Source organism: Microcebus murinus, chromosome 10 (genome assembly GCF_040939455.1).
Source record: "Microcebus murinus isolate Inina chromosome 10, M.murinus_Inina_mat1.0, whole genome shotgun sequence".
Classification (NCBI taxonomy): domain Eukaryota; kingdom Metazoa; phylum Chordata; class Mammalia; order Primates; family Cheirogaleidae; genus Microcebus; species Microcebus murinus.
Genome location: NC_134113.1, coordinates 9,145,093 through 9,171,997, shown reverse-complemented (window position 1 = coordinate 9,171,997; position 26,905 = coordinate 9,145,093). Strand labels below are relative to the sequence as shown.

The window sequence follows — 26,905 nt, the reverse complement described above, 5'->3', positions numbered from 1 at the left end:
GTTCCTACCTCCTAAAAATAATATTATATAGAATAGGAAGGTCAGGAGAGATATGAAAAGGTCACCTCGTCTGGCAGCTAGATATGTTACCAATTAGATTTATTTGGGTCACAAAATCGTTTCTTTAAAAAGCAAAGTAGGGCAGTTTGAAAGAGTGGCGAGAACACACATTTCAGAAGGTGGACTTGGGTTCCACTGTGAACTCCTCCACTGCCTCGCCCAGTGTCTTGGATTATGAAATCTCTCTGTCTTGGTTTTCCCATCTATAAAATGGGGATAATGATGCCTACCAAACAGGGATGCTGGGACTAGACAGAATACATTTGTAAAGTACCAAGTCCAATGTCTGGTGGTAGGTGCTTAATGAAGGTGACTCCAGGTGTTGGTGCTGCCTCAGTGTGAGTGGTGGCAGGGAGATAATGGCTGAACTTCATCCTTGTTCCCAAGCCAGCCCTGGGGCATGACTCCACGCCCCAGAGTCCACAGCCACTATTGCTCCTAAGTCCTAAGCCTTCCCCAGAGGCCCCAGCAGTTCAGTCTCCCCAGTGCTGCTGGGACTCCCCACGTCCTGGAAAGCAGCCTTCATCTAGTGATCTGGGAAACCTGTTACATGCTCCTAAACAGGCAGGAGCCGAAGACAGAAACCAGTAGCCATCATTGATCCTTCTTTCTCAAACCCCACATCTGCAAATCCAGCTGCTCTACCTCCAAATGCACCCCAGATCTGACTACATTTCCCCCTCCACTGTCACCTCCCTGGTCTAAGCCCCTGTCCTTTTAAATCCCCAGGGGTTTCGTGACAGCCTCTCAACTGCTCTCCCTGCTTCAGCCTTGCTCCCTTCAGTGATTCTCCAGCCAGACTGGTCCTGTTAAAACGGAGTCAGGGCTGGGCGCGGTGGCTCACACCTGTAATCCTAGCACTCTGGGAGGCCGAGGCGGGTACATTGCTCGAAGTCAGGAGTTCAAAACCAGCTTGAGCAAGAACAAGGCCCCATCTCTACTATAAATAGAAATTAATTGGCCAACTAATACATATAGAAAAAATTAGCCAGGCATGGTGGTGCATGCCTGTAGTCCCAGCTACTCGGGAGGCTGAGGCAGAAGGATCGCTTGAGCCCAGGAGTTTGAGGTTGCTGTGAGCTAGGTTGACGCCACGGCTCTCACTCTAGCCTGGGCAACAAAGCAAGACTCTGTCTCAAAACAAAAACAAAAACAAAAACAAAAACGGAGTCAGGTCCCATTGCTCCTTTGCTCCAAACCTGCCATGGCTCCCTTGCACACACCAGTTCCCCTCCCCTCCTCTGGCCCTGATAGGGCCTCACCTCCAGAAGCACTGGCCTCTTCCCTGCTGCTCCTGGAACATGCCAGGTTTAAAGGCCCACCTGAGGGTGGACCTGGGACGCTCTCCTGGAATGTTCTTGTCCTATCCTTGTTCCCTTATCAGACAGGCCTTTTTGCAACAATCCAAGTAAAGAATGTAACCCCTCCCTCCTGCCACATTGCCATCCTCTTGGGAGGGAAATTAGTCCTCCCGGCCCCTATCCGCTCTTATCAGCCCCCATAAGACCAACACTGTGTTCCCCATAGCACTGTGCCTTGCACATTAGAGGCCTGGACCAGGAGCTGTTGCATTGATGAAACTGTCCAACCCCTTCCTGTTAGATACCACTTTTGTTTTGGTTTGTTTTGAGACAGGGTCTCACTCTGTCACCCTGGTTAGAGCACAGTGGCATCATCATAGCTCACTGCCACCTCTAATTCCTGGGCTCAAACAATCCTTCTGCTTCAGCCTTCCAAGTAGCTGGGACTAGCCCTGGTAATTATCTTTCTATTTTTTGGTAGAGACGGGGTCTCTCTCTTGCTCAGGCTGGTCTCCAACTCCTGATCTCAGTAACCCTTCCAGAGTGCTATGATTACAGGCTTGAGCCACCACTCGGCCAGCCTAGATACCTTTTAATCCTTACTACAGCCCAGAGGCTGGGAGAGGTTACAAAACTGCCAGAGGGCAGCTGCTCCCAAGTGGTAGGGCTGGAACCGGGAGGCGGTGGCCTGATCGCAAAGCCCCAGCCCTAGGCTGGTCTGAGCCAGGCTCTGTGAGGCACTTGGGGGAGGGGCTTACGGATTTCACAGAGACTTGTTCTCCGTCCTCAAATCTAGTGAGAGACAGAGAAGCACATAGATGAATCTAAGAACAGTGCCTGGCAAATAACAGGCGCCAAGAAATACGTTTTGTTGTCGAACGGGTTAATGGCGAGCAGACATTTCTGTGGGGCCCAAAGACGGCGCCTAAGTGTGTCTGAGGAGGGGCGAGCAGGGGCTGGAAAAGACTGGGGCTGGGGGTGGGGGGCATTTGAGTTAGACCTTGAAGGAAGGGTAGGAGTTTGCCAGGGTAGGAGTTTGCCAGGGTAGGAGCCAAGGGGGCTGGAGAGCGGGAACAGCAGGGAGGGGTGAAAAGCAGGCGATCTGGGAAACTGGATTTGGAAGAGCTCCGAACAATGGTGTCAGAGTTCCCTCGGGTACCCCGGGACACCCGGTCAGCCCGAGATCAGCACACGGTGCAAGGGCCTGGCAAAGGCCCCTAACCGGCCGCGAGACTGGCAGCAGGTGAGGGGCCTGCCCGGCGGCGCAGCCTCGTCGGAGGGCGAGGCCACCTCCTGCTTTCTCACCCTCTGCCCCCTCGGATCACAGCGGTGCCAAACAGCACGACCACAGCACCGCGGGTCTCCCGGGGCAGGCCGGGTCCTAGCTGACGTCACACACGGAGGCGGGGCTCAGGGATGTGGGGCGGAGCCCTGCGCGAGGGGGCGGGGCCCGAGAGAGCGTGGAGAAGAAGACCGGAAGTCCTTCCACCTCCGCCCGCCCTCGAGCTCCCTTCAGCCCCTCCGCCGCTCTGTGCGCAAGGTCGTGTCCCGGAAGTGAAGGGGCCATGTTGATGGGTGACCCCAAGAGAGGTGCCGGACGGAAAGCGAATCCAGAGGAGTGATAGCGCGCGCGCCTGCGGGTGAGTGAGGGAAGGGGCGAGGACCGGCGGCAGCCAGGCAGTCGAAGGCTTGCTGCGCTTCCCGTCAGGGCTGCTGCCGGCGCCCCCCATCCGGCTGTGGCCCAGACCACCGGCCTGCCGCCCAGGGTCTCTCCCCTGCTCGGTCTGGGCTTTCCCCTGGGAGGCCCCTCGGTATTTTCGTCCCGCCCCAGCCTCTGGAGCCCTCCCAGGTCCCCGAGTCGGCCTACCCTAGCTTCGGGGTCTCAGCACCCCAGCTCGGCCCGGCCCCCTAGGGTCGGGGCAGAAAGTATGGACTGGTGAGGGTTCAGCCGCTCACTCGCCAAGAGACCTTGTAGTAACAGCCCTCTCTGTGACAGTTGCCTTCTATCTTATCGGGCACTTCTCTTGTGGATTTTCTGCATCTCTCCCACTTTGGGAGGCGCTTAGGGTCGAGGGGATCGCTTCAACAGTTAAGGAAAAAGGGATAGGGACGGGACCGTGCTCAAGCTCTTTGCGCTGGAAGTTAGTAAGGCCAGAGGTTCACGGCTAGCTGACTTTGGGCCCAAAGTCCAGATCTTTTTTTCTTGTCAAATACCTCCCCCATTTGGTATCATTTATTTATTTCTGAAATGAGGGTGATCTTTTCGGCGACACAGGGACGTTGTGAAAATTCTGTCATTCAACATATTTTTGAGCCCCTACTAAGTGCCAGACCCTATGCTGGGAAAGTTCATGGAGCACTCAGAGTGCTGTACACATGGTAAGGCCCCAGCAAATGGCAACGGGCATTATAGAGACAGGCGGAGTTGGGGTCAGGAGTCCAGCCCTCTCCTTTACAGTTGTTCACTTGTGGACAAGTTACTTCTCTTTGGGAGATTCCATTTTTCTCCACTTAAAGTGGGAATAATGATGACACGGGGGTTTTGATAGAATGAGATGAGTTGTTATGTGGGACATGCTTAGAATATGCATGGTGCATAGTAAGCCCTCAATAAATGTTCACTGTTATGAACCCTGGCCACTTCATAGGTTTTTAGTTCAAATGTGATAATGGATAACAAAGCGTTTTATAAATTATAACACTGTGCTTGTGTGTTTATTGTTATGGAAAGAAGGCAGTGGCAATAAGATATTATTTTCACTTTACAGAAGAGGAACTGAGACAAGCACAGAGAGGTTAGGAAACTTACCCAAGGTAATGCAGCTCCTAAATGTTGGTGCCAGGATTCAAGTATAGCTGAGTCCTTCTCTTCAACGACTCTAGACCAACCCTTATGGTAGAGTTCTATTATAGATGCTTTACATACACAATTCTCAAAATCACCCTATGTGGTAGGTACTGTTACCATAATGTCATCATTATCTCCATTTTATAAATGAGCAAGCTGATGCTTTGATGATCTTATGAGCCCTGGTGAACCATAACCTGTACTTTCCCAGCAGAGGGTGTCTGAAGGCTGGGGTGTAGTTCTAGCCCTGCCACTAAGTCATAGTATGACTTTGAGTGGGGGGGTCTTTGAAACTTGGATTAAGAACCCCTGACCTATGTAGTTTATAGGCCCGTTTGTCATTAATTCTGATAGTAGGCTTCTGTGTCTTCCAATCTGTTTATAGCGTGACGCCAAGCCCCTGCAAGTCCCCCATGGCCCCGTGGAGCCGACAGGCGGTGCTGAGTCTCTACCGGGCTCTGTTGCGCCAGGGCCGAGAGCTTCGCTACACTGATCGAGACTTCTACTTTTCCTCCATCCGCCGTGAGTTCCGGAAAAATCAGAAGCTAGAGGATCCTGAGGCCCGGGAGAGGCAGCTGGAGAAGGGCTTGGTCTTCCTGCACAGCAAACTAGGGGGCATTATTTAGGATCTTCTCATTTCCCCTCCTACCTTAATTCCAAGGGGAGGAGGACGAAGGTGCCTTCTACCAACACTCCTCTCTTCCATCCCCACCTTACAGATGCATTAAGAAGCCTCAGGTACATAGACCCTTGTTCCTATAGATTTCATTTTTTCTGATACAGGGGACCAGGAAAGGGAGAACCATACTTTTTGGTAATCAAAGTCCTTCCTTTAGTTTTTAGAACTTTTTTTTTTTTTTTTGAGACAGAGTCTCACTTTGTTGCCCAGGCTAGAGTGAGTGCCGTGGGGTCAGCCTTGCTCACAGCAACTTCAAACTCCTGGGCTCAAGCGAGCCTACTGCCTCAGCCTCCTAAGTAGCTGGGACTACAGGCATGTGCCACCATGCCCGGCTAATTTTTTCTATATAAGTTGGCCAATTAATTTCTTTCTATTTATAGTAGAGACAGGGTCTCGCTCATGCTTAGGCTGGTTTCAAACTCCTGACCTTGAGCAATCCTCCTGCCTCGGCCTCCCAGAGAGGTAGGATTACAGGCATGAGCCACCACGCCTGGCCAGTCATTAGAACTTGATGGAGAGCTGGCATGGTGGCAGCATCTGTAGTCTCAGTTACTTGAGAGGTTTCTCTCTAAAAAGGAAATAAATGGAGGAAATACAGATAAATTAATAGAAGTGAATTTTCTTACTGAGAAAAAAGAGGCCTTGGGTTTCAAGCTCCACACCAGAACAGAATTGCTATCACCATTTTATATTATAGGACACTTTACATGTGAAAATGTTAGAGAAGACATTGATTAAAACCATTAGCGTTCAGTTCCAAGCCAATTTGTTCTTCAGTGGATTCGGTTATACTGTGGGTCAGATTACATCCCCTGAGACGTAGCTATATTCTGTTACAATAGTCTGTAAAGCAAGCCTAGACTTGGCCTTCAGAGTTAAAGTGCTTGGGTTCAAATCCTGGCACTGCTAATAATAGCTGTGGGATTTGAGGCAAATCACTGAACCTTCAAGGCTTCCATTTCCTCATCTATAATAGGGAAATACCTCTTCAGGTTATTATGAGAGTTAAATAAGAGTACATACCCAGCACTTGGAATGGTACTTGGTGCGTGGTATGTTAGCTCTGTTAACTCTCAGTGCCAGTGTCATCAGAAAGTGCCACTATAACATGATGATTATATTTAATTCAGCAACCTTCCCAGAGGACCTTATATGGCCCTGGCATTTTGGTTGGCTCTGGGATAGATGAATGTTATGGTTCATCAAAGAACTCAGTGTAATGAGATCAACATGAATTAATTTCAGCACAAGCAGCTCTATACTAGGGGATTGTATAAACAGCTGTGGAGACAGTGATGACATAACTCTGCCTTGGGTAGGGTCACAGGAGGGGATCACAGGTGGCTTATAGAAAAGAAGACATTTGAGGGCTGCCTCAACTGAGAAATAGAAGTTTGCCAGGCAAGCGGGGACAAGAATAAGTGAATGCCTGGAAGCAGAAACTCCATTTTGTAGTCTGGGAACTTGAGTCTGGTGTGGCTAGAATGGTACCCCTGTAGAGCAAATGGCTGGAGTTGAGGCTGGGCCAGGTCTGTAAGGACACTGAATACCATTTAAGGAGACTAGTATCTGACTGTGGGCAGACCATCACAGCTTTGTAAACAGGGAAGGACATAGCTACTTTTGTGCCTTGGATGAGCATGCTGGTGGCACTGTGGAGAATATACTGGTGAGAGATGCTAGAGGCAGCAGACCTGGCCAGGTGAGATTGAGGGACTAAGGTGGCGGGGGTGGCTACACATAAATAAAATGTGTACAACAGCGGGACTTGGTAACCAGTCAGCTGAGGCAGGAGGAGAAAGGCCACCACCATAGTGTAAGGCCTGCCAGCTGGGTAGAGGGTGCTGTTTTGAACTGGGACAGGGAAAGCAGGAGGAGGAGCCTTTTGTAATAGCTTTTGGTTCTTCTCAGCCACTTATGGTTGGCAGACCTGCCTTTGGCAGTACAGGGCCAGAGGTGGGTTGATGCCCATGGAGCCTGCAAGGGGGAGGGCTATGGAGGGTGGATCCAGAAGGGAGTTAGTGAGCTAGTTGGAATCTTTGTATTCCTAGTCTTTGTTTGACTGTGAGTTGGGGTACGTGTTGCCATCACCACCCCTAAAAAACAAACCAACAAACTGCTGTAGGATTAATAGTAAATATCATTCATGCAAAAGATATTTACTATGCATAAAACACTGCGCACCCTGGGGATACAGGAATGAATGAGCCAAAATGTCCCCAAGAAGCTTATCGTCTAACGGTTAATAGAGAGGAGATGTGAACAAGGTGGGGTTGCAGGCTACTTGGGACCCTGATAGATTAGTTCTCCCCAGCAGTGTGAGTTATGGGTTCAAATCCTGGCCGTACAACTTATGGCACGGTGACCTTGGAGCCAGTTACTTAATATCTACCTTAGTTTCTTCATTTATAAATTGAAGATAATAGTATTACTGACCTCGTGGGATTTTTGTGAAGAGTAAGGGAATTAATATGTATAAAATGCTGAGCACATAGTACAAACTCATATATGTTAGCTGTTCTCATATGTTCTCAAGCAAGACATGTTTATGAAAAAGCCTATGATTTTTTCCAAGTAAGAGAAGTTGGAGTTTTCATAGTTTTGTGCTGTCATCCCAAGAAGCTACAAGGCCTGCATTATTCATCATCCTTACCATATTGAGGCAATGGGTATTTCTATTCCCATTTTTGTATCTCTGGAGACAGGCTGAATAACTTCCCTGAAATGTTAGCAGAGCTCAAATTCTATATTCCCAGCCCTTCCTCCAGGTCTGTAGTTCCTTCTTTCTTTTATTTATTTATTTTAGAGACAGGATCTTACCCTGTCTCCCAGGTTAGAGTACAGTAGCAAAATCATAGCTCACTGTAGCCTTGAACTAATGGGTTCAAAGTATCTTCCCAACTCAGCCTCCCAAGTAGCTAGGACTACAGGTGTGTGCCACTATGCCTGGCTAATTTTTTTTACTTTTAAAAATCTTATTTATTTAGTTAGCTAGCTAGTTATGAGCCAGGCTCTTGCTGTTGTCCTGGCTGGAGTGTAGTGGCATCATCATAGCTCACTGCAGCCTCAAATTTCTGGGCTTAGCCTCCTGGGTAGAGGGGACTATAGGTGCATACCACCACGCTTGGCTGATGTTTGTATTTTTTGTAGAGAAGGTCTCTCCCTATGTTGTTCAGGCTGGTCTTGACTCAAGGAGTCCTCCTGCCTCAGCCTTCCACAGTGCTAGGATTACGGGCATGGGCTACTGCACCCAGCCTGTTTTTATTTTAGTCATCTTAACCTTTTTTTTTTTTTGAGAGTGTTGCTTTGTTGCCCAGGCTAGAGTATTGTGGCATCAGCCTAGCTCATAACAACCTCAAACTCCTGAGCTCAAGTGATCCTCCTGCCTCAGCCTCCAGAGTAGCTGGGACTATAGGTGCTTGCCACAACACCCAGCTAATTTTTTGTATTTTTAGTAGAGACGGGATCTTGCTCTTGCTCAGGCTGGTCTTGAAATTCCGACCTCAAGCAATCCTCCTGCCTTGGCCTCCCAGAGTACTAGGATTACAAGCATCAGCCACTGTACCCAGCCCATCTTAAGCATTTTTAACACATTAACTGCCATTTGAGTTGTATTTAACTCACACTAGTTTTGTGTCTGAGGCCTAATATATAACTGACACATCTCTTGATCAGCACGGGAGTTTTGACCTGCTCCGTTTCGGACCTGGGCTGGTTCATCCCTCCTTGGGCAACCTGGTGGTCCCCCGCTCCCGGGAGGTCACCATATTGATGCCGAACTTAGTTCGACACCCGATCAGCATAGCGCATTACAGCCCAGAACTCCTGGGCTCAAGCAATCCTCCCATCTCAGCCTCCTGAGTAGCTGGGACTACAGGTGTGCGCCACTGCATCCAGCCTGACACATCTCTTTACCTTGAGAGTTGCGTGAACTATTTTTTGAGTTGCATATAACTCACAGAGAACAATAAAAAATAACAAATTTTTCACTAAATGAGAAAGGATTGTTTTGTTTTTGAAGTTTTTGTTCTATTTTCATAATAAAACACTGGCCCCAAGGAAAACATTTTTTTCTAGTGTGGCAGTCAATGTGTTAAGTACACAGTTCAGTAGTATTAAGTACATCTACATTGTTGTGTAACAGATCCCAGAAGTTTTTTCATCTTGCAGATCTGAAATTCTGTGTCCATCAAAAACGAGTGTTCTCTCTCAATTTTCTTGAGGAGGCAGGTCCCTCCCTCTTGCCAAGTGCAGTTCCTGCCTCCCAGTAGGCCGCAAGCTAATAACGCAGCAGACCAAGAGTGGAGGACGTACCATGGAGAAGCAGTTTCAACTGGAACAAGTTGCATTAACTTTTAGAATAAGGACTATGTGTCTTGGTGAGCGTGTGGATGATCTCTCCTCTTCCAGGTCATCAGGTCTATGATATCATCTGCTCCTTGCACTGGGGTGGGTGGCATGGTGCATATTGCACCAGCACAGGAAAAGCCTTTAACAAGCCTGCTCAGCTTAATAGTTTTGATCTCAAGCCTAGGATAGCATCAGTATGAGACCATTTTAGCTTAGTGTCAAAAGGTGGAATGTGGCTGGGTGTGGCTCACGCCTGTAATCCTAGAACTTTGGGAAGCCAAGGCAAGAGGATCTCTTGAGGTCAGGAGTTGTGAGACCCCAGCCTGGTCAACAGAGCAAGACCCTTGTCTCTACAAAAAATAAATTCTCTAGGTGTGGTGACATGTGCCTGTAGTCTCAGCTACTCAGGAGACTGAGGTAGGAGGATCACTTGAGCCCAGGACTTTGAGATTGCAGTGATCTATGATGATGCCACTGCACTCTAGTTTGGGCAACAGAGTGAGAAATCAGAAGGTAGAATGTAACTCAGGACATTCCAGATTGCTGATTGCCTTCTGGATGCTGACCTTTTGTCCTGTGGATGGAAATCTTAATAGACTTAGTGATAGCCCCTATTTGTGCAGCACATTTACAATTTATAAAGTGTTCATGTGTGTGTTCAGCACATTTACAGTTTATAAAGTGTTCATATAAAAGTGTTCATACACATTTTATACATTTTTTTTTTTTGAGACAGAGTCTCACTCTGTTGCCCAGGCTAGAGTGAGTGCCGTGGTGTCAGCCTCGCTCAGAGCAACCTCCAACTCCTGGGCTCAAGCGATCCTCCTGCCTCAGCCTCCTGAGTAGCTGGGACTACAGGCATGCACCACCATGCCCGGCTAATTTTTTCTATTTATATTAGTTGTCCAATTAATTTCTTTCTATTTATAGTAGAGACGAGGTCTCGCTCTTGCTCAGGCTGGTTTTGAACTCGTGACCTTGAGCAATCCGCCCGTCTCGGCCTCCCAGAGAGCTAGGATTACAGGCGTGAGCCACCGCGCCCGGCCTATACATTTAAAATGTATAAAATGTTCATACATTTACAGTTTAAAAAGTGTTCATACAGTTTATAAAGTGTTCATACAGTAGACATTTTTTCGTCACTACAACCCTATGATTTGGGCCATGCATGGATCATTATCCTGTTTTTATAGCTGAGGTGTTAAGTAACTCATTTGGTGTCACCCAGCTAAGAAGTCAGGGTATAAGGCAAGTCTCTAACCTCAGGAATTCCATCTCAAACCCATGCTCTCTTCTATCATGCTACACCACCACCTTGTTCTTACCAGTCATCAGAAGGGGCAAGGACTAAATGGCCCATGGAGTCTCCGTCTGGCTTCTGTTCAGAGGGAGGAGGTGCCGTTCTAGTCCTGCTGCAACAGGCATGGGTCATTTAGAGGGCACTTGCATCCCTATTGTAAATACATCAGTAAGGTTCTTTACTTTTTTTTTTTTTTTTTTTTTGAGACAGAGTCTCACTTTGTCGTCCAGGCTAGAGTGAGTGCCGTGGCGTCAGCCTAGCTCACAGCAACCTCAAACTCCTGGGCTCGAGTGATCCTTCTGCCTCAGCCTCCCGAGTAGCTGGGACTACAGGCATGTGCCACTATGCCCGGCTAAAGGTTCTTTACTTTTTAAAAGATAAAACAGGAGACATTGTTATGTATGGAGAAATGTGTAGTATTCTGCCTTTTTCCTGATTGGGTTCTCTGCCTCAGCTGAGTTTGATATGTCCCATCTGTCTCAGTGGCCCCTGGAGGGAGGATGGCTAGCATTCTTGCCTGACCCTGGCTGTAAATACCAAGTTTAACACTTCTTGGCCTTGCGTGCTCTGTGCATTTCAAGTAGGAACATACGTCATGTGGCCAAATAGTCTCTCATTATGTCCCTAAACTTGAAGCTTCTATTGACTGTAAATGGTAGAGAAAAGGAAAGTGTCCCCCAGGTGTGAACTCTAATTGGAGAAAAAATAGTTTTGGCTTTGGCAGTAACTCTTAGTTAACTTAATTGCTGGAATAAGTGCAGTCAGGAATAATTTGTTTCTTTTTTGAGGAAGTAGGGAAATAGGTAGGGAGAGAGAGGCAGGGGCATGAGATGTGAAAGTATAATACCCAGTTGTGATATGGTATTAGAAGGAATGTTATTTTATACTGGAACATACTCTCAGTGAGCCTGTCTTGATAGCCTCCCATTCTGGGACACTTTGTTTTCCCTTATGTGATCCTGGTGTAGAGGACACCAGATGTAGACAACACCAGCAGTGTTTAGAGCAGTATTCAGATCTGAACCACACTGCAAGAGGATTTGGGTTGCTGGAACTCACAGTGTCCTGTACTTGTTGGGGATTGGCCTGATAGGGGAGGAAGGGGAAGGGACAGTTCTTAAGGTCCCACAGTAGTAATGGCTGTGTTCTGTCTTCATTCTCAGGTGAGCAATGGCAGGCGCTGGTGAGCGCAAAGGCAAGAAGGATGACAATGGCATTGGCACAGCCATTGACTTTGTGCTTTCCAATGCCCGGCTGGTGCTGGGGGTGGGTGGAGCAGCCATGCTGGGCATCGCCACGCTGGCGGTTAAGCGGGTAAGTGGATGCAGCCAGGGCCAGGGATGGGATGTGGTCAGGCAGTCTCTATGAAGTGGAGCTCACCCGGAACAAGGTTTATAGTGCTAATGGAAGTGTAACTTTGCAATTTGGCATTATTAGGTGAGACCTTAAGTTGATTTAGTAAGTCTACTTCTAGGACTCTGCCCTAAAGAAATCATTGGAGATACAAATAAGTTCATCCCATCAAGTAAAAAATTGCAAATAACCAAAATATCCTTTCTTGACTACCTTGTTTAAAATAGCAACACCCAACCACACATATACTTCCTATTTCCCTTTCTTACTTTTTCTTCACATTTATCTCTATCTGCATACTTTAGATTTATTTTGTTAATCATGTCTGTATCTCCGTAGTATAGCAGTCTCCAACCTTTTTTGGGACCATTTTCATGGAACACAATTTTTCCACCTACTGGGGTTGGGGGTTAGGGTGTTGTGGTGGGGGGTGGTGGTGAGGAGCTCAGGCTGTAATGTGTGGTGTTTCCTAACAGGCCACAGACCAGTACTGGGCTGCAGCTGGGGCGCTGGGGACTGCAGCCCTAGTATACTGAAAATGCCATGGGGGCAGGGATTTGGGTCTCTTTGGTTTGCACCTAGACCAACGCCTGGCACATAGTAGCCACTCAGTAATTATTTGTTGAATAAATGAATCCATGTTCAATATTATGGTATATTCATAAGTATAATATAGTATGGTTAGAAAATGTTGATGTATTCCTAGGGATAGGAGGGAATGATCAGAATGATGGTAAGTGAAAAAAATCAGGTTTTAGAAGTACGTATAGAATGTGATCTAAATTACATAAATATATATTTTTAGAAGTATACCAAATATTAACAGTTTTCTCTGGGTTGTGACATCATGGATTAATCTATTTCTTATATTTCCTGAGATTTTTCTGCAGGGAACAAAGAATTCAGTAATCTAGAATAAAAACAGAATTATTACAAAATAGTAGTTGAACTTACCAGGGCAAAGCTTTGGGGTGGGGGGAGGGAAATTGGAAGGAAATAGAGGAAGGCAGGCAGGTATATGTCCTGCATCCTCTCTGCTATTCCAGATGTACGACCGGGCAATCAGTGCTCCGACCAGCCCCACCCGCCTGAGCCATTCTGGGAAGAGGAGCTGGGAAGAACCAAACTGGATGGGCTCCCCACGACTGCTGAACAAGGACATGAAAACAGGCCTAAGCCGGTCCCTTCAGACCCTTCCCACAGACTCCTTGGCCTTTGACGCAGGTAAGAAAGGCTGTTGTTTACCCTCTTGGGACTTCCTCTGGACTTTTGGCACTACTCCGACATTCAGCAAACATTTCTTGAGCACGTGTGTGCCAGCACTTGCTTTTTGTGCCAAGCCCTTCTCCTTTTGGGGCTGAGGCAGCTGTGGACTGAGCAAGCATGGGAAGAGCTCACATGCCTCTCTTTCTTGCCTTGGCAGATACATTCTGCCCTCCCCGGCCCAAGCCATTGGCCAGGAAGGGCCAGGTAGACTTGAAGAAGTCACGACTCCGCATGTCCCTGCAGGAGAAACTTCTTACTTACTACCGGAACCGGGCAGCCATCCCTGCTGGAGAGCAGGCTCGGGCCAAGCAAGCTGCTGTGGACATATGTGCCGAGCTGCGGAGCTTCCTGCGGGCCAAGTTGCCTGACATGCCACTTCGGGACATGTACTTGAGTGGCAGCCTCTATGATGACCTGCAGGTAACAAGCTGGTTCTTATGAAGGGAGAGGTTGGGGACTGACCACACACTTCTCCCTAGCGTCGTTGGTATAGAAGATCAGTGTCCCAGGTTCGCCAGAATGACTGAGGTCTTGGTTTCTAAAGTGTACAGCATTTAGAGATCCATACTTGTTATTCTTTGCTCCTGTATCATCTTTAATCCTTTCTCATTTTTTTGTCATACTTAACAACTTTGTTTTGAGATAGTCTCACTCTGTTGCCCTGGCTAGAGTGCCGTGGCATCACCCAGCTCACAGCGACCTCCAAGTCCTGGGCTCAAGCAATCCTTCTCCCTCAGCCTCCCAAGTAGCTGGGACTACAGGCATGCCTTACCATGCCCGGCTAATTTTTTTTTCCTATATACTTTTAGTTGGCCAATTAATTTCTTTCTATTTTTTTTTAGTAGAGACGGGGTCTTACTCTTGCTCAGGCTGGTTTCGAACTCCTGACCTTGAGCTCCTGATCTCAAGCAGTCCTCCTGCCTCGGCCTCCCAGAGTGCTAGGATTACAGGCGTGAGCCACTGAGCCCGGCCTTTTTTTTTTTTTTTGAGACAGAGTCTGACTCTGTTGCCCTGTCTAGAGTGCCGTGGCATCAGCCTAGCTCACAGCAACCTCCAACTCCTGGGCTCAAGCGATCCTTCTGCCTCAGCCTCCTGAGTAGCTGGGACTACAGGCATGCACTACCATGCCTGGCTGATTTTTTCTATATATTTTTAGTTGGGCAATTAATTTCTTTCTATTTATAGTAGAGACAGGGTCTCGCTCTTGCTCAGGCTGGTTTCGAACTCCTGACCTTGAGCGATCCTCCTGTCTCAGCCTCTCAAAGTGCTAGGATTACAGGTGTGGACCACCACGCCTGGCCCATACTTAACATCTTTTAAGCTGTTATATTCTTGTCCTCACCTCTCTCTAGTTTTCTCATTCTCTGTAGATTGATACGGTGCCATGAAAGGATTCTTAATTTCCCTTCTTGTTGGGGGAGTGCAAGATGGTGGGAACTGTGTTTGGGGAAGCAGGTCTCTTGGGCAGAGTAAACCCCTCAAAATCTTTTTAATTCTGCTCCAACAGGTGGTGACAGCTGACCACATTCAACTGATTGTGCCCCTTGTGCTGGAGCAGAACCTGTGGTCTTGTATTCCTGGTGAGGACACCATCATGAACATCCCTGGCTTCTTCCTTGTTCGTCGTGAAAATCCAGAGTACTTTCCTCGTGGTAGCAGTTACTGGGACCGCTGTGTAGTAGGTGGCTACCTCTCTCCAAAGACGGTGGCAGATACATTTGAGAAGGTAGTGGCTGGCTCCATCAATTGGCCAGCCATTGGGTCCCTCTTGGACTACGTGATCCGACCAGCACCATCCCCAGAGGCCCTGACACTAGAAGTGCAGTATGAGCGTGACAAGCATCTTGTCATTGACTTCTTGCCATCAGTGACCCTTGGTGACACAGTCTTGGTGGCCAGACCACACCGGCTAGCCCAGTATGACAACCTGTGGCGGCTGAGCCTGCGTCCTGCAGAGACGGCACGCCTGCGGGCTTTGGACCAGGCCGACTCTGGCTGCCGATCTCTCTGCCTCAAGATCCTCAAGGCCATATGCAAGTCCCGTCCGGCTCTGGGCCACCTCACTGCCAGCCAGCTCACCAACGTCATCCTCCACTTGGCTCAGGAGGAGGCTGACTGGTCTCCAGATGTGCTGGCCGACCGTTTCCTGCAGGCCTTGAGAGGACTCATCAGCTACTTAGAGGCCGGAGTCCTGCCCAGTGCCCTAAACCCCAAGGTGAACTTATTTGCAGAGCTCACCCCTGAAGAAATAGATGAATTGGGCTACACGCTCTATTGCTCCTTGTCTGAGCCGGAGGTGCTGCTGCAGATGTAGGGCAGGTGAAGGCCAAAGCAAGTGTCAGGTGGTCAGGCCCTGGATTCTCCGTTAGACATTCTTGGCTACATAGCTGGTGCCTCACAGGGTCCCTAGATGCCTCCTATCATGCTGGTCATCACCCTGGTCACTTCATGCTGGTTAGAATGACATCTCTTAGTCTCCTATTTTCTCACCCAACACTTTCTATTTTTGTTACCAAACACTGTGCTCCCTACGCACCCCCTTGCTCCAGGCTAATTTTTCCTCAATGAATTGAGAAGATGGAGTGCTGGCCTGAGCTGATGAGACCACTCGGTGTTTTGCATTTTGGCCCAGGTTTCCTGCTTCTGTCTGGTCTGCCTTGCCCTTTTGTTTGTTCCTATTCGGTATCTTTTCTGTCTTTTTCTCTCTTGTTCATGCCTTCTGTTTTGCTCTTGTCCCTGGAGCATACCTGCCTAATTAAGATGTTGCCTTTTAGTTGAATGTCACTGAAGAGCTATGACTGTATGTTTCTAAGCTGAACTTTGCAGAGTGAGTGTTGAGAGACAGTATTTAGGGGTTTCTGGGGATCAGGCTGGCAGAAGAGCTGGCCTTTGACCTTGGTTCCTCAAAAAGAAGTCCATTACCCCATCTCCTGACCAACTCTCATAAGTGCTAAGAATGTCTCTAATGGGAACACTTATTGACTCACAGGATAAACTGGATGCAAAGTTATCTGGAGCTCATGTTTCTTAGTGGCCATTAGCGAGAGTGCACAGTAGGGGAACCAGAGCTGGTTAAGGGGCTGGTGGAAGGTTTACGTGCCCAGTGTCCACGCCTCATCTGTAGCTGCAGGGTTTGGACAGACAAGGAAGGGATGGGGGCTGCATGGGCAGCACCTCACCAGAAATGTTGGTTTCATCCCTTTCCTTGCTTTATTGCCAGTTAGGACAAGGCCTTGGAAGGAACACAGGCTTAGCAGTAGAGGTTGAAGGTGACCATGTTTTCTCCCTTGACAGGCCCTGCTTTTCTAGGATGTTGTATTAGAGCAAGAACAGGCCCAGTGGCCAGCCCTTCATCCGTCAGCGCCTGCCATAGGAACGAGAGAGGGGTGCTTACTGAGCTCTTCAGGCACCGCCAGAGGCTAGAGGGCAAGTGGACATGCACAGACCTCTTCCCCTGTCCTGTCTCCCACTCAACACCTGGGGAGATCGGTGCTACCTAGGAAGAGAGAGCACATGGATAAAACATATGAGAGGGAGGTGGATACGTCCTATGTTCCTTGTTTCCTGCTGCTAAAATTGCACTATTGCAGTGTAAACATGCCCTGAAGGTGGGGAGGAATTGTTTAATACACCGTGTCAGTGTGTCTTCTTGTTTTGTGTATTTTTCCTGCTTGTGGCAAGAGGCTGATGATAATTCTGTTTCTCATCTGCCCATCCAGTATTTTGTTCTTCTCCCATCAAGTCATCTTATTTTTCTATTCTTACTACCTCTCCATCAATGGGATTTTGGTGAAGCTCTCTGCAGCTGCCTCATTCCTTCCCAATGACAGTGTCAGGAAATGACTCTTTAAATAGCACTGCCACCTCAGCAGCCCTCTGAATTTAGGGGAGAGATTCCTTGCCCCCCTTTGTCATAGATTAGGCTGAGAACTTGGGTTAACCCTGACTACATTTAGAGATATTTCTGCCTCTTTTTACATATATATATAGACACACACACACACATACAAATGCAAGGATTCCTTAATGTGGTTTAGTTTTTTCATTTGAATAAAGGTATTGAGAGGGAAGGAAAAAGATAGAGCTGAGAACCTTGAGAGAGATTCTCTAGCATGGCTGTTCATCAGAATCAAATGGAAATTAAAAAATGAGTTACTATCCTCATGAATGGTATCCAGCGTATGGGCTGCAGCCCAACATTGAGGGTTCTGATGTACCCACCAGGTGTCCATTAGAAGGAAGGGAGAGGAGAGGATTCACAGAATGTTGCAAAAGGATATATTATTATTCATTGAGATAAGGGATGTGGTTTCCCTGCTGTGGGTATTATAAAACTTACAATTTTCCCAAGCTGGCATCTCTGACCAAATTCCACATCCTAATAAAATGTTGGAAGGAAAGCTCAAAAAAGAAAAGATTTTAAAGACCCCTTAGAAAGTCCTAAGTTATTTAAGCCAAGTGTAATTGATTTTCGGAAGGGAAATGAGTTCATCTCCTCTCTTAAAGAGCATCTTTCTAAGAGCATCTCTAACTTTTAACTATGTTTCATAAAACCAAAACCGTAACATTGCCACTTTATAAGCAAGAACCTCATAGAAGTCCTGAGAATGGGAGGCAGTGGGAATTCTCAGCCCTGGTTCTGAGGGAGTTTGCTGACCAGGGCTGAGCAAGCCACTGTTTTGCTGCCATTTTCTTCATAAAATCTGGAAGGTAGCCAGTAGCCAGGTGCTTTGAGATTCTTGAGTGGGAGGGGGCAATATTCTGCACACGCTTTTTTAATCTTTGGGGAAAGATTAAAGAAAGCACTGGCTTTCTCCACTGTTCTGCCTCCTGTTCAGCAACACGCCCACTTTTGCATGGAGTAATAGCGTCTCCTCCCGTCTGGAGATTCTCTTGCACCATCAAGTTAGCAAACCACATACTTAGCTCAATGCTTAAAAAATATACTCATACCTTAAGCCTAATAAATTCCAGAATTTATTTTAGTTCCTGTTGTCCCTTTCTAAAAAATGAGTTCAGGACAACAGTATTTCACTTTAAATGCTTGGTCATGACAAGAAAAAAGAATTAACAAATGTTGAAGCTTATGTTTGAAGAGCTGTATTGAGGAGGCCACAGTCTCCCGGGTCTGAGCCCCTGGTAGCCCACCTATTCACATGCCAAATTAGCTGACTTTGTTCCTGTGCACTCCATTCAAGTTGACAGGCCAAAGAGTTTGGTGAAGAATCAGCTCAGGATCCTGGAGAGGCCCTGAGGGGGTTCTGTACATAGGGGTCCCTGCATGTGTCCCAAGCTCTCTGCCATGGTATTTCCTTCGGACTGTGACTTGGCCGAGAAGTTCTGCTCTTAGAAGATTTGCTAGAACTCTGTCCCCTTGCATGGGTCAAGGAGAATGGTAAGAGACACTTAGGATTAGAGCAGGCCGCAAGGTGCAGCCCTTTTAGATTCTGCTTACTATAAGTGGCCCAAATACCAGAGATGGGGGTTCTGTGGTCAACTGCATCCTGGATGTCGTTCACCTTCATTTTGATTACCTCGTAGTCTTTAAATTCTTGGTCCCCGTGGCCAAGTCCACAACTTGCCTTCTAGTCACTTGCCTGCCCTTCAGTGGTGGTTGATGTGTTAGCTGGTAGATTTGGAATCAGTCACCAGTCTTTCTGTCCTGTCTTGGCTAGGTCCATAGAGGAGCAGCTTAGCCCTGAGACCCAGATAACTGCTATTCTTTTTCTCCTTCAGGGAGGAAATAAAACTGGGGAACACAATGTCCTTCCACAGCACGGGAAGAAAATAAAAATTTCCTTTCCAACAGCTTTGACTTTGTGTATGGTACGAAACATTTTCCTACAGGAGTGGTACTGGGTCTCCCCTTCATCTAGGGAAACTTTTGAAGTGTTTGACCTAGGTCTCCATAAAAGAATGGATGGGACAAGTTGCCACTGGAGTCATTCTTCCATGACCTCTTCAGTGTCAGAACTGGGGCAGTGTTGCTTTCTTTAATTCTCAGCCATTTGCATGGTCATCTGCCAGGCACATTGACAAGTCTCTTGATAGAGCAAAAGGAGGACATGCCCCATGGGTCCTTAGTAACTCCTCTGCCATGGATAATGGCTCAGGAATTCTTACTGCCTTTGTTCTGAATGTCTAGACAACTTGTGTATATCTCAACACTCATGATTTCTCAAGGGGAAAGAAAAACAAAACTTTTATCCTGGCCTCCAGTATGCCTTGCATATAATCATTTATTTATTTATTTTTCCAGGCTTTCTCTTCTTGGTAACCAGTTATTTTATAGTTGTTGGTTTCATCTCAGTCAATAGTGCAGAGTGCTCTTGAGGAAACAGGATGATGCAATGGAGATAAGGGCAGGGGGATTAGGTCAGGGTCAGAAGAACTGAGTTCTAATAACAGTAACAATAGCACCCATTTACTGGGCACATTTTCCTGGCACTATGCTAAGCTCTTTGCATATATGATCTCACTTCATTCTTAGGACAAGGATACTCATCATTAGCCTCATTTTACAGATGAGGAAACAGAGGCTCAGAGATGGTAAGTCAGCCAAAGTGTCCCAGCTAATCAAAGCCAGGATTCTTTTGGGTTTGCTCCCCAAATATGCCTTCTAATTCCTACCCTCTACTGCCTCCACTGGGCCTGGGTTACCATTGTAAGATTGTTGGGCTAGATTGCATCAAGCCAACTAAAGGTCTACAGTTACCTAGAACAGTGCTTTCACAGTTTATTGACTGATATGAGAGCCCAACGAAATGCTACTGGTATGGCCCACTCAAATGGAGGTGGAAACACCAAGGTTTCTACCTTTACAGGGTCTGACATTGGAGGGGACTGTGATGAAGAGTTCTCGAACTCCTGTGATGTTGAGAAGCTGGCCCTGACAGGACTACCGCTTCCAGGCACGCCCACCCCCAGCAAGTGGACGTGGCTTCTCAAGCTTCGAAGTCCCCTCACAAGGCCATTAGGATGACTTGCTTGGATGTTGGTTAGACCTGGGAGTTACAGAATTGGGAGTTAATCTAAACTACCCTAGAGAGATGCCGGTTGAATAAAATCTTGTTCTTTTGGCGAGCTGAATCTACATAAACCAAAAGTTCCCTTAGATAATACTGCATTTTAATAGAATAGCAAGCTTGTATTTTAGCGGAATGAGTATTATAAAATACAGGCTGGGCAATAAGACTGTGCATTTTTAACTTTCGACTGTAGAGTTCAGAAGAAGGATGCAGACAGAGCTGGCCTTTACTGGTAGGTGGGCGGGGATGGGGTGCCCTCCCAGTCTCCCCTTCAGGTTTGGTCCCCGAGGCTCCTGGTGGCAATGCTGTGTTCGCTATTTATGGTGTTTCTGGGGGGCCAAGCCAGCTGTCTGCGGAGGGTCCGCCCTAAAAAACAAGACTTGGACCAGGTGACTTAACCGGTACTGAAGGGAGGGCATACGAGGGAGGGGCGGAGGAACTGGGCCCTGGAAGTTCCGGTCGCCAGTACGAAGTTTCACTGAGGACAGTAAGGTACCGCAGAGGCTTGGCCCTGAGACCACTATTTGGGGCGCGCTGGGCTAGACCTGTCCGTGGACAGGAGTCGGCGCGCAGCCGGCCAGCCAGCGGGCGTAACTTAGAAAGCCACTGCAGCCGGGGTACCTCCGGTAAGGGGCGGCAAACTCGAGCCCGGCGGCGGGAATTTCTTGGCGGCCCCGCCCCTTCCCGCGCAGACCCTGGGCTCTCTCCCGAGTGGCCCGCCCGCCAAGGGTACCGAACCAATAGGAGCTCAAAGTATATATGACTCACTGTGCCTGGACCAATCAGCTCGACGCGCGCTCCCCGCCATCACCTCGCGCGATAACCTGGCGGCCTCGGTCTTCACAGTAAAACCTTCCTTGGGACACGCCTTCTCTTCCCCCGCGCTCTAAGCTCACGCCGGAAGTGAGGCGTGTCCGCATGATCCTTCCGCGCTCTCGGGCGGCGGAGGGAAGAGTGTGACTCTTTGATCTTTGGAGTCTTGAAAAGTAGTGCACCATTTTCCTTCCACGAGGCCTTGAAAACAAACTCCTTTTGTCATCACAGCTATGTCCCGACAGGAGGTTACTGGTCGCCTGGCACATAAACGGTGGGGGCGTCAGAGAGAAAAACGTGAGGGCGGGAGGCGAGGGTCACGTGGCCGCGGCGGAAGGATGCGTCTGTGGTGCGTCCCAACGGCGGAGGAGTCTATAAAGGTCCCGCGGCCGGCGCGATGCGGCCATTTCTGCTCCGCCTGCTTGTAGATGTAGTTTCCTCCGCGGCGCGCGCCTTTCCTCCTCCCCTCCCGCAGGGTCCGGGGCCACCATGGCGTATTAGAGGCAGCAGTGCCTGCGGCAGCGTTGGCCTTTGCAGCGGCGGCAGCAGCACCAGGCTCTGCAGCGGCAACCCCCAGCGGCTTAAGCCATGGCGTGAGTACCGAGGCCGGGCCGCCCTGGCCGTGAGCGGTGGGCCGGCGGGGGTTTCTGCTTGGCTGGGTGCGGCCTGGGGCCGGGCGGCGTCGCCGCCGGGGAAGCGGTTTTACGAGCGCCCGGGACGCGTGACCTCTTTCCGGGTGTCCACGAGACGCGGGCGCTCCTGGGTCGGGAGAGCGCAGCCCGGTGCCGGGGCCGCTTACCCGGGGTCCCGCCGCCCCCTGGGCCCCGAGCTCGCCGGGGGTCCCCGGCTGTCGCCCCCGAAACGTGGCAGGAGCCAATATGGCGGCGACGGGGCGGCGGCTGCGGCAGCGGGGGCGTGAGTCACGGTGGGCGGGGCGCGGCGGCCTGGCCGTATTTGGGCACGGGGACAGAGTTTGTTCTGGGTCGCTGGTTAAGGGATGACCACTTGTCCGTGGGCGTCCATTTTGTGCAACCTGAGGCAGAAGCACGGAAAGTTGGTAACAATGACCCAGGGGCCACGTTGTCTGCAACTCAGTGCAGTTCCGATTTGGTCGTCGTGCCTCATGGGTAAAAAGATGAAATTCTTAAACCAGCTAAGCTCTAATGTGACATGGCTTCTGATTCTTCTTCAGGCTTCTCACAGCATCCAGCAGCAGCGTTGCTGTAACCGACAAAGACACCTTCGAATTAAGCACATTCCTAGATTTCAGCAAAGCCCTGCAACATGACCGAGATGAGCTTCCTGAGCAGCGAGGTGTTGGGGGGGGACTTGATGTCCCCCTTCGACCAGTCGGGTTTGGGGGCTGAAGAAAGTCTAGATCTCTTAGATGATTACCTGGAGGTGGCCAAGCACTTCAAACCTCATGGGTTCTCCAGCGACAAAGCTAAGGCGGGCTCCTCCGGATGGCTGGCTGTGGATGGGTTGGTCAGTGCCTCCAACAATGGCAAGGGTGAGTGGATCACATCTGTCAGTGTGGGGTCTGGGATTAGTTTATTGCTTTTTGTATCTGATTCAGTTGGTTCCATCACTGTGAAATCTTTTGCAGAGGATGCCTTCTCGGGAACAGATTGGATGTTGGAGAAAATGGATCTGAAGGAGTTTGACTTTGATGCCCTTTTGAATTTAGATGACCTGGAAACCATGCCAGATGAGCTTTTGGCCACGTTGGATGACACGGGTGATCTCTTTGCCCCCCTAGTCCAGGAGACTAATAAGGAGCCCCCCCAGACAGTGAACCCAATTGGCCATCTCCCAGAAGGTTTAACAAAAGCCGACCAGGTTGCCCCTTTCACCTTCCTGCAACCTCTTCCCCTTTTCCCAGGGGTCCTGTCCTCCACTCCAGATCATTCCTTTAGTTTAGAGCTGGGCAGTGAAGTGGATATCTCTGAAGGAGATAGGAAGTCAGACTCCACTGCTTACATTACCCTGATTCCTCAGTGTGTAAAGGAGGAAGACACCCCCTCAGATAATGACAGTGGTGTTTGTATGAGCCCAGAGTCCTATCTGGGCTCTCCCCAGCATAGCCCCTCTACTGCCAGTGGCTCTCCAAACAGCCTGCCATCTCCAGGCGTCCTTTGTGGCTCTGCCCGCCCCAAACCATACAGCCGTCCTGGAGAGAAGATGGTAGCAAAAGTAAAGGGTGAGAAGCTGGATAAGAAGTTGAAAAAAATGGAGCAAAACAAGACTGCGGCCACTAGATACCGCCAGAAGAAAAGGGCAGAGCAAGAAGCGCTTGCTGGTGAGTGCAAAGAGCTGGAGAAGAAGAACGAGGCTCTGAAAGAGAAGGCGGATGCCCTGGCCAAGGAGATCCAATACCTGAAGGATTTGATTGAAGAGGTCCGCAAGGCAAGGGGAAAGAAAAGGGTCCCTTAGGGTAGTCAGGAGTGTTGTGCTTGTACATAGGAGTGTCATGTGCTGAAGCTGTGTGTTGTAATAAATTATTTTGTAGTGGAAGTACTTCACATTTGGTGTGTAGTGTCTTGTTTGTGGTAAAGAACCTGAGAACTCCTTTGAGTCGGACCTGCCATGTGAGGACCTGCCATTTCAACACTTAGAATCTGAGCCCAGAGTGGGTTTTGTTAGGCTTCCTTGTAGGCTTCCCTTAGGATTCAAGGACAGGGGCAGTTGGGCAGGGAGCTGAGAGCTGGTTGGGGTAGGGAGGAGGCTGGAGAACCTGAGGGCTTAAGAGTGGCTGGGTGGGAGGAATATCCTGGGTCCCACCTGTTACCTCAAGATGGCTTTGTGCCAACATCTGTCCTGTGAGCCTTTATGGTTCTGTAGGGTCCTAGGAGAAAAGTGGCTCCTTTTGAGACTTGCCAGGTGTTGGCTTGCCCCTTGAGTAGGAAGATGACAGGCTCTGGCCAGAGCTGGACCCAAAGGTTGCTGGGTAGGGGGGCTTGTGTGAAGGTGAAAATGGCTGTCAGCCAGTTAGACCAGCTGGAAAACCTAACATCTCTGGGAGGTCTTTGGATGGAGCAGGACCTAGGTATGCAACTTCATTGCAATGGCACACTTCTGGCTCGATGACTTTCTGTTTATAAGATGGGGCAGACGATTCCTTTTGGGTTGTGGATAAATGGTTGAGCGCAAGAATCAGCCCAGCTTGGGCAGGTCCCCTCTCCTACATGTCCTTTGCGACCTTCTGGGAAAGGTGGTGTGGATGGAAAGTGGCTGGAGGAGAGTGGTGGTGAGTGTGGCCCGGGTGCTGTGGTAACCAAGCACTGCACATGTGTTTTGCCCAGTCCCTGCAAGCCTGTGAGGCGGGGGCCATAATGTCAACAGGTCAGGAAATAGGCACATGGGGGATAAGCTGAATGTAAACCTAGGACTCTTGCCTAGAAAGTGGCCTGTTGGGGCCACAAACCTGCGATCCCAGTGTGCAGCAGAGCTTCAGACCTAAGAGCCAACTGTTTGAGGAATAAACCCGAGAGAACATTGCCCTCAGGCACCAAAGGGAGTGGGCATCACACCTCGGCTTTGGACTTTGTTATCCTCAAGGTCTTTGCTGCTGAGATTATAGAAATCCACAAAGACCACAGGGCCTCCCTCCACATCCATGTACTATCTAGGTGCTAGGGTGTGGCTAAGCACCAGAGTGGCCCAGTACCAGTGTGGGGCCTCCCTTGCAAACAGTCCACTGCTGGCTTGGCAGACAGGAAACTGAGGCGCTGAGGGGGGCAATGCAGGCCAGAGGGAGCCCCCGGGATGGTGGGCTGTGCCCTTCCCAGGCCCCTGCAGCTGAGGCCTCCCAGACACGGAAGGCTCGGGTCAGACCCGACTCAGCTTCTGCCCTTCTCTCCCCACTCACTGCTGCAGTGGCCAGCACCTCTGCCAAGCTCATGGCCACCTCAGAAGCTTCGTGATTTCCGTTCCCTCTGCCTGAGAGTTTTCCTCTTGGCTGCTTTCCTTCTGTGCAGTCTAATGTCACTCCAGAGAGGCCTTCCAAAATGAGCCAGCTAACGTCCCAGACTCTGCTTTGCCCTCATAACTCTTTTCTCCAGTTGAGTTTATTTGTATACAGGTTTATTTCCTGTTTTCCATTCCCCGACTGCAATGGTGCTATGACAGCAGACACTGTGTGGTTCGTTCCATCTTCAGGACTAACCGCGCCTGACAAATACCAACTGCAGCTGAGAGTACCCAGAGCTCTGAGGCTCTAAGTGCACCGGACATTAGCTCAGAATCACCCCAGGAGGCTGTGAGCCAGGCTCAGGCCCTCCCGTGGGATGTCTGGTCTAGGGGTGGATGCTGCCAGAGGGACAGCTGACACAGGCAGTGACGGTGGCCTAGACAGACAGGCTGTACTCAGCAGTGCAGGCTGTCCTTAAGGGCCCAGCATGGAGTTAAGGATACAGGAAGATGGTGTGGGGATGAGACCAATGTCCAGTCACCACCCTGCATGTAACAACTTGTGTTCCCTGCCAGGACCTGGCCAGCGTGGCCTAGGGTGACCAGGTCAGAGGTGGGGCTGGGGAGCAAGGCAGCTGGGTGTGCTCACAGCTCCTGGCTCTTGCTAGGCACCCAAAAGTGGCCCAAATCCTGGCTCAGCACCAAGGCCAAAATCTTGCATCTGCAGAGGCAGGGGCTGTCAGCCGTCAACATTCCTCTCCTGTTTTGTCTCTGAGACAAGGCTGTAGGTTGTGGAGAGCAGAGAATGGCCTTCATTTTTTCTACAGCTATTCGTGTGTGCCCACTGCCACTGGGTGCTTGCTACACACTGTCCAGGTGCCAGGAATACAGCAGTGAGCAAAACAGATGAACATCCCTGCCCTCGAGGAGCTTTCATTCTGCTATGGGAAATGGATGGACTCTAACGAGCCATCAGATGTGAGATGGCATTTGGAGTGGCACGGGAGGATTTGCTCTTTACGATGGAGGCCTGGGAGTGACCGCAGCGTGGGGAGGCTGGGCTGGGCCAAGATGTGGGTGTGAGAATCATGCCCGAGCAAGAGGAAGGAGACAGGGTCCATTTCCTGAGATGGGGAAATCAGTGGAGAAGCAGAATTTTTATTTCAACCCTTTTATGTTGGCAGAGGGTGGGCTGAGTCTTGGCCCATTGTTTGAGATGCCTCTTGGACATCCAGGTGGAGACGACAAGGTGGCAGATGTAGAGTGTGGAGGCAAAAATTCCCTGCAGTGACACCCCAGTGCCAAGCACCCCTGCCCAGGCATCCCGTGGAGGTGGGGGAGCTCTCAGCCTGGTGCATGCTCTGGCCAAGTAGAAAGTGGCAGCTCAGGAGACAGACTGTCTAAGGCTCGGACACCTGAGTGGAGGAAGCAGGGCCTTTTGGCTGGGCTTTCAAGGTGGGGAAAGCGGTGGATGTAGAGAATGGGTAGAGTACCCAGGAAAGAACAGGGCACACGCCCTGAGGGCCACACTTCCACAGCCTGTCTCAGAGGGCTTTACCTGCTGGAGGAAGTCATCTAATGGGGACCTGCCCACCTCCTGCTGGAACCAGAATTAAGCTCTGGGCAGGGATGGCATCCTGGCAGTGGAGCTTGCAGCTGGGCCCCAGCAGGATCCCAAGTGGCAGTCCTGCCCCACTCCTGCCCGGCCCCCTTGGCCAACACCTTCAGTCACAAAAAGGGATTGGGGTTAGGGTGGGGCTTGGGCAGACCATCCCACTGTGGAAGACACAGGAAGCCTTGGCTGGGGCCTTCCTCTTGGTCACAGTGTAGGTTCCTCAAACTCCACTCAGCTGGGCCCAAATCTGTCCCTTCCCCCAAACCACCTGAGACACACAGGCTTCCAGGTGCTGTTCATGCCCACCCGTGTCTTAACTGGGGGAGGCTTCCTCCTGCTGTGTTCTTTTAGCCCTGGTTTGAACAGGACAACTCGGTGTCCTC

At 49.6% G+C, this 26,905-nt stretch overlaps 3 protein-coding genes across 6 annotated transcripts; all 3 read left to right on the top strand.

The window, feature by feature from the left end:
• The first annotated feature begins 4,622 nt into the window (after positions 1-4,622).
• On the top strand, positions 4,623-4,835 carry MIURF (mitochondrial elongation factor 1 upstream open reading frame). Its single transcript, XM_076006978.1, has one exon. The coding sequence runs from the start codon at positions 4,623-4,625 to the stop codon at positions 4,833-4,835; it is 213 nt and encodes a 70-aa protein (XP_075863093.1).
• Positions 4,836-4,840: 5 nt separating this feature from the next.
• On the top strand, positions 4,841-20,069 carry MIEF1 (mitochondrial elongation factor 1). 4 transcript variants are annotated; one of them, XM_012741736.2, is made up of 5 exons: positions 11,709-11,852; positions 12,938-13,115; positions 13,315-13,577; positions 14,665-15,372; positions 19,982-20,069. In XM_012741736.2, exons 1-5 carry the CDS (start codon positions 11,709-11,711, stop codon positions 20,048-20,050), a joined length of 1,362 nt encoding a protein of 453 aa, XP_012597190.2. In that variant the 3' UTR covers positions 20,051-20,069. The 4 variants fall into 4 exon arrangements, with proteins under 4 accessions (XP_075863092.1, XP_012597190.2, XP_012597191.1 ...); XM_012741737.2 differs by lacking the exon at positions 19,982-20,069 and adding an exon at positions 16,452-18,965; XM_076006977.1 differs by lacking the exons at positions 11,709-11,852; positions 19,982-20,069 and adding an exon at positions 4,841-4,947 and having other exon boundaries at positions 14,665-18,965.
• A 1,327-nt stretch (positions 20,070-21,396) lies between these two features.
• ATF4 (activating transcription factor 4) lies at positions 21,397-23,520 on the top strand. Its single transcript, XM_012741739.2, has 3 exons — positions 21,397-21,591; positions 22,191-22,508; positions 22,605-23,520. Exons 2-3 carry the CDS (start codon positions 22,283-22,285, stop codon positions 23,429-23,431), a joined length of 1,053 nt encoding a protein of 350 aa, XP_012597193.2. The 5' UTR covers positions 21,397-21,591; positions 22,191-22,282; the 3' UTR covers positions 23,432-23,520.
• The last annotated feature ends 3,385 nt before the right edge of the window (positions 23,521-26,905 follow it).